The sequence below is a fragment of the Sinocyclocheilus anshuiensis genome, unplaced genomic scaffold, assembly GCF_001515605.1.
Source record: "Sinocyclocheilus anshuiensis isolate Anshui unplaced genomic scaffold, SAMN03320099.WGS_v1.1 scaffold234, whole genome shotgun sequence".
Classification (NCBI taxonomy): Eukaryota; Metazoa; Chordata; class Actinopteri; order Cypriniformes; family Cyprinidae; genus Sinocyclocheilus; species Sinocyclocheilus anshuiensis.
The window spans coordinates 1934829-1945042 of NW_015544165.1; the positions used below are offsets into that span (position 1 = coordinate 1934829).

At 35.3% G+C, this 10214-nt stretch overlaps 1 protein-coding gene across 2 annotated transcripts in view; it reads left to right on the forward strand.

The window, feature by feature from the left end:
* Positions 1 to 5154: 5154 nt before the first annotated feature.
* The window catches only part of LOC107695817 (disco-interacting protein 2 homolog B-A-like), a 60842-nt gene continuing 55782 nt past the window's right edge, over positions 5155 to 10214 (forward strand). For both annotated transcript variants that reach the window (XM_016495879.1, XM_016495881.1), the window contains exon 1: positions 5155 to 5410. In XM_016495879.1, the coding sequence (XP_016351365.1) occupies positions 5326 to 5410 (85 nt within the window). In that variant the 5' untranslated portion in view covers positions 5155 to 5325. The remainder of the gene's footprint in view (positions 5411 to 10214) is intronic.

Below are 10214 nucleotides of genomic sequence, written 5' to 3' on the forward strand. Positions count from 1 at the left end.
TTTGCTTGGTGACTGTGGTCCCAACTGCCTTAAGATCATTAACAAGCTCCTCCCGTGTAGTTCGGGGCTGATCCCTCACCTTTCTCATGATCATCCTTTCCCCATGAGGCAAGATCTTGCACGGAGCTCCAGACCGAGGCTGATTGATGGTTATTTTGTATTTCTTCCATTTCCGAATAATCGCACCAACAGTTGTCTCGTTCTCTCCAAGCTTCTTGCTGACGGTCTTGTAGCCCATTCAAGCCTTGTGCAGATCTACAATCTTGTCTCTGACATCCTTTGACAGCTCTTTGGTCTTGCCCATGGTGGTGGGAGAGGTTGGGATGGAAGATACAGATTGGACAGATGCCTTATACACCTAACGAGCTGACATTAGGAGTAACTTCTTAAAGTGGCAATACTAATCAATACAGTGTTCCACATGGGCACATAACCAATCTGTGGGAGCCAGAATTCTTGCTGGTTGGTAGGGGATCAAATACTTATTTTACTTACTGAAATGCAAGTCAATTTATAACCTTTATATAATGTTTTTTTCTGGATTTTTTTGGTTGATATTCTGTCTCTATCCGTTAAAATAAACCTACCATAAAATGACAGACCCTTCATTTCTTTGTAAGTGGGCAAACTTACAAAATCAGCAGGGGATCAAATAAATATTTTCCCCACTGTATAGAGAGAGACGTAAGGAGTTTGTCGTTCACTATGCCATAGACTACGGGGGCTGGACTCCAAACCATGCTCTCATTTGCATCCTGCTCCTTCCTTCAACTTCCTTCTGTTCCTCCACTGGCTGTAGGACTGCAAAGCACTTCCTGTCATTAAATGTATCCCCACAGACACACGCTGCAATAAGGACATTGCCTAAACCGTGACTGCACTCTGTGTATGTGTACGTGTGCACAATAATTCACACACACACACACACACACACACATGCAGGCTGTATCTCGAAGTTGCGATGATGCAATACTTTATATTTTCTATTTTCTATATATGTATCCCCACAGACACACGCTGCAATAAGGACATTGCCTAAACCGTGACTGCACTCTGTGTATGTGTACGTGTGCACAATAATTCACATAATACACAACACACACACACATGCAGGCTGTATCTCGAAGTTGCGATGATGCAATACTTTATATATTCTATATTCTATATATATTGTGTGTTTGAGAGAAACATGATGCTTTAATGTTCTGTAGGATCTTCTACCTTGCTATTTTAGAGCAGGTTTTTTAGTTTTCAGGTGGCCATCCCCCTTATCTGACCCTCGCTCATCTTACCTCATTTTTAACCTGATATATACGTTTATAATCAACGTGTGCATGTGTGCTTCTCGTGTGGGTGTACAGTAATGTACAAAGGAAAATAGCAGCTTGTTAAGGACTGATACACTAAGACTACCTTGTTAGCATGCAAACTTTTTGCTATATATAAACTGTATTGTATTGGCACATTGCGTTCAGTTTGGGCTATGGAACCTCATAGTTGTCGTTTTGTTTGGTCCTATCGTTGTTTTCTTGTGTACAACAAACTCAGAAACTGCAAACAGCATACTGTGTGAGGTCATTATGTATGATTAATTTTAATCAGGACCATTGTGCCCGGTCCAGAGTCTTGAGAAATCTATGTATTAGCTGTCCTAAATTATACCATTTCCTTTCCCTGTGATCACAATGTTTTTAATTCAGCTTTAGATTGAGTTAAGCTGGGCATGAATTATTAAGTCTCTAAGTAGTCTTAGACTTTTTTGCCCTGCCTTTTTCTGATATTATTAGTTATTATCTAACTTTTACAACTCGTGAGATAAACCCTGCTGTTGTATTCTTTATGGAATCCCGTTTCCGCCACATAATAGAAAAAAAAGTTAAATAATTGTTACATAAAATGTCAATATTATTAGATACTAAGTCATTATGAGATCAACTCTGGTTTAATGACTATGAGATGACTATGATATAGCACTATTTACTACAACTCTGGTTGTAGTAAATAGATATATAAATTAAATTGCCATTGCCTTTGCCGTAAAACATCAAAAATATGACATAAAAGTATGACATAATTATGAGATTAAAAAGTAGAAAATAGAACAAAAAAGTCATAATTATGCCATAAATATTTGAATTATGAAATAAAAAGTACTCAAGTGGAACTTGTGAAAAAAATTCGAAAATAAGAAAATAAATTTATTTAAAACAAATGTATCTCCAAATTACGACTCAGTATGTCATAAAAATTCATAAGATAAAAGTACAAATTTACCCCAAAAATTAAATTGATAAAAACTCATTATGACAGAAACCAGAACGTATGAAGTCAAAAATAAGAAAAAAAATCATAATTTAGTTTTTTTTCCATAATTTTACCTTTTCTTTCGTAGCGATAACTTAGTATGTAATTATTTTTACTGTCATTATTATGACAATTATTTACAATTTTGACTTCAATTTCTCATGAAAGACTTTTTTTTAATCTCATTATGACTTTGTATCTCAAAATTTTGACTCTTTATATGATAATTATGTCATACTATTTATTGACTATTTATGTAATAAATATGATTTACCAAAGCATGATTTTTTTTCTTATGTGGCAGAAATTGGCTTCCATAGATCTCTGCTCAATTTACATAAATACAGCCCTAGTGCCTCTGTACCCTCCCATTCAGTCACTTTCACGATTACCTGACTGTTATGGTTGATATCACAATGCTTTGTAACACTATTTGTTTCTCTTATTGCTTATCAACACATTAACATACACAATCCATCATAAACAATTAGAAGAGATGAGGATTCCGCCTTATGAATCATATGAGTGCCTCTTTTAGGTTAACCTCACTCCATGTCGCTGAGCCGACTGGTCACATAGCGTTATTCAGGCATCTGTCAGGAGATGTTAAAAGCTTTGTATCTGTATCATCAGACCTGGGGTAATTAATTAACAGTAATGCCTTTAATACATTTCAAACAGCAAGAGAGCACTGCCCTTAATTTTAAGCATATTATACTGCTACCTGGATGTAATAGGGTGCTATTACATGTAACTAGAAAGGCTGCAGGGAGCAGAGTATCCAATTCTACTGTTTGAATGCTTTTATCTGTACTAAGATGTTTATCCAAACACATGGTCATTTTATGCAATATCAGACACTTTTAAAAAATAAGGCAGCATGTAATCAAGGGACTAAGATGTACTGTTGTTGCTCAATGTATGTAACTTGAATTTTCTTTCATTTTCTGTTGTTATCTACAGCTTGTAATGCTGCATTAACACAGTCCAAAATGTATATAGGCCTGTCAGAATGCACTAAAAGACATTTTGGGTTAATTTTTTTCAGTTCAGTGTCTCAAGAGATTGTCAGCTACACTTTTAAATAGCATATCAAGGTTAACCGATATCTCACAAATGACTCCTGGTTAAAGTGTTGACCCTGGCTTTTCTGTTATATCATCTGCTGGTACTGTAGTCATTAAGCCAAACCCATTTAGAGGATTGTTGATCTGAAATGAGCAGAATGGAGAATTTTTAGCTTCACTGGCACTTTTTCTAAGATTTCGTTTTTTCATACGCTGTCAGGACTATACAAATTACCTGTTATAATAAATCTTTGTGTGTGTGTTTTCTCATTCTATTTTTGTTCGTCTAACACTTACTCAAATATTTGTAGTTATTTTGATTTGTATAGATGAATAAGAATGCCTGATTCCCCCTTTTACTGATAATCACTTTAAAGTTGTACCAGGTTTCTGTCTTGATGGACTTAATGATCCATAATTCCAACATAATGCACAATTAATTTATTATGGAATTAGTTCATGCAAGTCAAATTGAATGCAGTTTCCCTGAGATAGATTGAACAAAACAAAGTCATTTAGAATAGGATGATCTTATAGGCTAAAGGAAAAAAAGGATATTGTGGGAAAAAAATGCGTTAAGTGTATGTCTTTAATGGGAAATAACCTCACTCCAAGTTGGACTGATAGTTGTTGGAATTGTCCTTGTTATGTACATATGTGTACCATATATATTTTACAGTTTTTCATGCATGTTGAAGTGAAATACTCTGAACACAGTGCTGCAGTTTTGATTAAATGAAAAACAAAACAAAAGTTTCTAGTCTTATTTAGGCACAATTAAAGATTGTACATAATTAAAATGTTTTATGTAATTCTTTATAATTTTGTTTTAATATAATATAATTGGGCAGAGTTTGATTCTTGTAATTTAGAGATTTATTGGTCCACTAAACTAAAATTCTGAAATCCTTTTGAGTACATCCAGGGCTTTTTTTGTGATACCAAAAGTTTGGAAGTGTGACTTACATGTTAATGGTAATATATGATTTAAAAATTGTATGGAAAATCTATCTATTTTTTAGATTCAACCTATTTAATAAAAATATACAATAATTTTTATAAAAATATATACAACATATTGAATATCGATAATATAAAATAACTCACTCAAAGTAGTAATAATCTACCTATATATGTAAAATATTGAATTTAAAAATAAAATACATAACTATATTTAAAAAAAATAAAGTAATTTTTGTATATATTGGTCTTATATTATAAAATATACATACAATATGATTGAAATATCAGTAATATAAACGTATCAGTAATAATATATTATGTATAATGATATGTATTAAAAATAATTTAAAATTAAAAGTAAATACATAACTATATTAAAATAAAAAATATATGTATTAATATGATGTATTAACATGTACTGTTTCTTATGCACCAAAGACTATAATAGTCTTATTTTGTAAAATATACATACATTTTAATATTATATTTAAAAATAAATACACAAATCCATTTTTTAAATTTATATTTATTATATATTATTATATTATATTTAGATGTATTAACAAATAATTTTTCTTATGAACCAACAAGTTTTTGAAGGTAAAAGTGCTGTGGTGGTACAATGGTACAGTGATCTGTTTGATAGACTATGTATATAGTACATAGCAGCATAGTACATGTCCATGGTGGTATTGCAACCTGTCGTGTTGCCGCTAGAGGGCGCATGCGTGCCGTCTCGGATGTGTACGTGTGTGTGTGCGTGTGTGTGCGCGTGTGTTTGGGGGTGTCATTGATCACACACAGGAGGTAAAGGCGATCACGTGACCGCACAGTGCCGTTGGTGAGTTCTCACAGCATGGCGGAAGGAGTAGTTGTCCGGATGGATTGTTTCTCACCTTTTAATTCATGTCCTCAGTGTTGACGGGAGGATTTTTGGCTTTCGAAACGCATTTCATTACACTTAAAACAACTTCAGCGTATTTTCAAGACGATGGCAGACCGCGGTGTGGATTTGGCAGCTCTACCGAATGAGGTTAGAGAGCAGTTGGCGGAGTTGGAGCTCGAGCTGTCTGAAGGTAAGAGATGGAGTTATCGCCTCAGCCTTAATAATGCTAATAATATTAACCTAATATTTAAATCCCACAGTCGTATGGCGCTATAACAGACACATAAATAAGCTCAAATGGATGGCTGTCTACTGTTTTGTGTTAATGTTTGAATGTCCTCTGTTTCCGTTCAGAGAATTTCGTTTCAGACAGGCTGTCTTAAAAACTAGTGAGCTGCCTACCTAGAGAGAATGTCTGCTTGTCCAAAATGCAGTTTCTGATGTTCCGAACACGCCTGTGATGCCCAGACATGCTGTCTAGGTAGGCAGCTTACTAGGTTTCGAGACACAGCCCAGAGTGTGTCGGCAGAAATTATGAATTTTCCTTTCTCAAACGTGCTTTTAAACTGGTGTAAATGAAAGAACCGAACGTGAATGAAGTCGAATAGCAATGCTGCTGCATCCAGCCGTTAATTTCACCTCAAGAGACTGCGACTATTGTTTGTTCGCTGATCTAGACCTCAAAGAAAACAGAGCCCTTGACAGTAATGCTAGACACAATACCGTAGTACAGAGACACATCAAGTGCATATGGATTTATGTATGTTATGATCTTTGTTGTTCTCAAAGCCATTTGTTTTCATCTGGAGACGTTGTTAAAGGGGCATCACTTTTGCTGTCAGTGTGTGTCTGGACTCGAATGCGAAACGCAATGACAACGTTGGTCTATTTTTGCTGTACTCCTGTTTGCACACACACACATCTGTCAAACACACCTTTTCTGTAGACATTTCCTCTCTCCCTTTAGTCATTATTGTAAAATGATGATTATCCAATTTGATATTACCATTGTTTGATTCTTGTAAACTATATTTTCAGCCTTTACAGACTCTTAGTCAGCTTAGGGACCTCATTATTACTTAGTATTACTTATCAGTCACCATTTTAGTTCATTCATGTAGTTTTACATGTAGTTTATAAATAATTTTAAATATCTCTATCGCCAGACTTCTGATTGACATTGACACTTGACTGTACAGTTATGCAATGCATTTAATGGAAGACTATAATTTTTGTATATTGTAGAGGATGTATACACAACCATTCAAAAGTTTGGGGTCTGTAAGATTTTTGTAATGTTTTTTGAAAGACATTTCTTATGCTCACCAAGGCTGCATTTGACACACAACACACTAAAAACAGAAATATTTTGATATTTTATTGATTTTTTAAAAATATATATTTTAATATATTTTTAAATGTAATTTATTCCTGTCATGGCAAAGCTGAATTTTCAGCAGTCATTACTCCAGTCTTTAGTGTCACATGATCCTACAGAAATCATTCTAATATGCTGATTTGGTGCTCATAAAACTTTATCAATGCTGAAACCAGTTGTACTGCTTAATAATTTTGTGGAAACCATGGTACATGTTTTCCAGGATGCTCTGATGAATATGAAGTTCAGAAGAACAGTATTACAGACATCTTTTGTAACACTATAAATGTCTTTACTGTCACTTTTGATCAATTTAATGTATCCTTGCTGAATAAAAGTATTACTTTATTAAAAAAAATTGTACTGACCCTAAACGTTTGAATGGTAGTGTCTTTTAAATTTTGTTAGTATTTCTAAGACCATACATAAAACTTGTCTTAAAGAGCCTTTTTGTGATACTAAATGTTTAACGTTGTGACCAATATGATATTAATGATATTATTATTATATTATAGCATTTTTGTGTGATAAATCAGCCATTCTGTCTATTCACAGGGTTTAGAAGTTCATTCAGTGTTCATGACATCACAGCGATGGTGTTTCATGCACCGTCATGTATCTTCTTACCGTCCTGTCATCCGTCTATGAAAAGCAGTGACGCTGTACTCATTCACTCTGTCAAAGCGCACTATGTGGGGGAGATGTGTTGGTTTTCAGCTTAGTAATAGTGTTACACAACTGGAAGCATTTAGAGTGTGGGCCACACTCTCAAACAGCTTGTTGATGTGTGCAGCTGCTTATCAAGAAAACCAGCCATAGAAACTGTTACTGGAGTAACACAACATTTTATGACCGTATGATTATATACTATAAATTATGACTATATAAGTACTGATGACCGTTGAGCCAGGTTTTTTAAATTTTTTTGTCTGTCATTCAGCCACACTATAAAATGTTTGCTGAGTGCAAAAGAACGTAATGGAATAGTTTACCCAAATGTTGGAACAAGAAACAACCCTCTACGCATACCTTGGCAATATAATCGCCATTACACACATACTGGCGTGTAAAATCTAAGAATTGATTAGCCAATGGCTAATGTTAGACATTATTTAGTCGCCCAGAGTAAGATTTAGTCGCATTTGCGAGTGATTTACTCGCAATGTAGAGGGTTGAGAAAGTCATACGGCTTTGCAATGACATGAGGGTGAGGAAATCATGTTCATTTTTGGATGAACTGTGTTTTAAACCACTGTTTTGCATGTGAACTAGAGGTCTGTGACATTTGAAAGTGTGTGAAAACAACACGAAAGCTCTTGGTGTGTTTAGTGGAGGGCTTTTAGTGCTCTTGGGGCAGGTGAGTGATCTGGAGTGTTTGGTCAATTGGAGGGTGGTTGCAGACTCCCTCACCCCCTCTTCCAATAGAAGCAGCTGCCAGTCTTGGCTGTCACCTCCCTGGACAGTAGAGGTCTTCTCGGGTCCTAAAATCTGTACCCAACCCGAATTTGCCTGGAATCATTTCTTACCTGAACCCCGATGTGCATAAATACATTTTTTTTAAAGAAAAACCCGACCCGAGACAGACCCGATGAAATTAGACCCGAGTCCGACTCGACCCGACAGCATTTAATTTCGAACCCGACTGGACCCGAACGTAAACGGCATTGACGTGTGTACATTGAGCTTGGCTTTCAATTGTGACCAGTGGATTTAAAAAATAAACGTGATAGTTTGATAAAAAATAAATCAATAGCCTAATAATTAATGGATTCGCTAGTGTTGTCTGCAACCTGATCTCCGGCGAAAGGCTTCTGCACAAAAAAAAGAAAAGCCCTGCATGAACAGGCAGCATAATGAAGCGAGTGGATTTTCCTGCTGGATCTATAAGATGATTTCTGTGTGCGAGGTTACAAACATAGCCTATGCTCCTTTTCTATGTGCGTTCCTCACTTAACACAAAAGTGAAAGTAGCCTACACATTCGGGATAGTTTAAAAGAATTCTGGTCCAAATAGGGAAAAAGCATGTTTATTTTAAATTACCCGAGATCCGAGGCCGCTATTACCGAACCTGACCCGTGTCCGAGGTACTTTTTTAGTTTTGGACCCGAACCCACTCGGGTCGGACCTTGGGACCTGAAGACCTCTACTGGACGTTCACCTCCCCACTAGCGTCTCACAGTCATGTCCCTGCTTTTCCTCTGCTTGCGCCATCTCTTTTTCTCTCTCTCTCGCACTTGGGCTGACTAGTTCCTACAGATATGACTCAAATGAATCACTGCTCACTGACCAATCAAAATACACCTAAGCACATTAATAATTTTAATCAGATTAGCAGATAAGTTGTATTTGGATATTTGATTGTGCATGCTCATTTTACATTCAAATGACCTAGGACTGCTCGATTATGGCAAAAGTCATTATCAAGATTATTTGGTCAATATTCAGTAGTCATGATTATTAAACTATTAGGAGTGGGCGATATGGCCAAACTTTTATGATATAAAAATTTTAGATCCAGTGAAATTTCACAGTTCTCGATACCAACCATGGCAGAAACGAATACTTGGCTAACTAAAGATTTGGACGTTAAGTTTGGGCTTTTAATCAGGGATGAAAGAAAGGAACACAAGGCAGTGCAATAATTGTTTTATTCATTTGTGTTTTCATAATTGTTGGAAGCCAAGGTCAAAATCAAAACTTTTGATGATTCACACAGGCCTGAAATGACCTTTGCAAACATACTGCACTCACTTAAATTTTAATTTAATGACACTGGTTAATGTGATCTTAAATTTAAACATTAAATTAAAACCCATATCCTATAGGAAGACTTGGAAATCATAAATATGTTTTATGTTTGTTTTGCTTTGCTCTAAAATATTGCTTTGGCTACGTATAGAGTAAAACTCGCCAGCAAATCAGCACTAAGTATGTCCATGAATCGTCTTATTAGAAACATTTGTACACCAAGTAGCTATAAATGTTTAAATCTATTAATTAAACAGATTAGGCCTATTTTCCTGACATCCAAATTGAAATCTGAACCAGCGATCCAAATAATGATTTAAAAAAAACCATGAATATCTGGAAAACTTCTGGAAATGCACTGGTCTGAAACTGTATGAACCCTGGTTTCTGAATTGCTGTGTATAAGGTGTTTGTGCTGTTGCCATCTCTTGCGTCTCTCCCTTATTTCTGGATCCATGCATGGTTTCCACAAGAGCACATATTGACCTTGGATGATAGAGATATATCCCATTACCATGCTCCACTGGGGCTTTTTACAGTGAAAAGACTCTGTCCAAATTATCTCCTACATAATGACCTAATTCTGCAGGGTTGTAGTGATCGTAGTAACAATAGGTACCATTGAGCTGATCTGTACTATGGTGGTTTTGATCTGAACTGGCATTTGAAGCTTTCAACTGAAACTTTTGTTTCCCAAATGACCGTCTCTGTTTTTTTTTTTGTTTTTTTTGGACTTTTCTTTAAAGGTTAAATTAAATTAATTTAAAGTTAAATTAAGTTAAACTAAATCAGAAAGCATGTCTAATTAATTAAAATCATGAAACTTAAACAATTTAACATCAATTTATTAAAAGTTTAACAAAAATT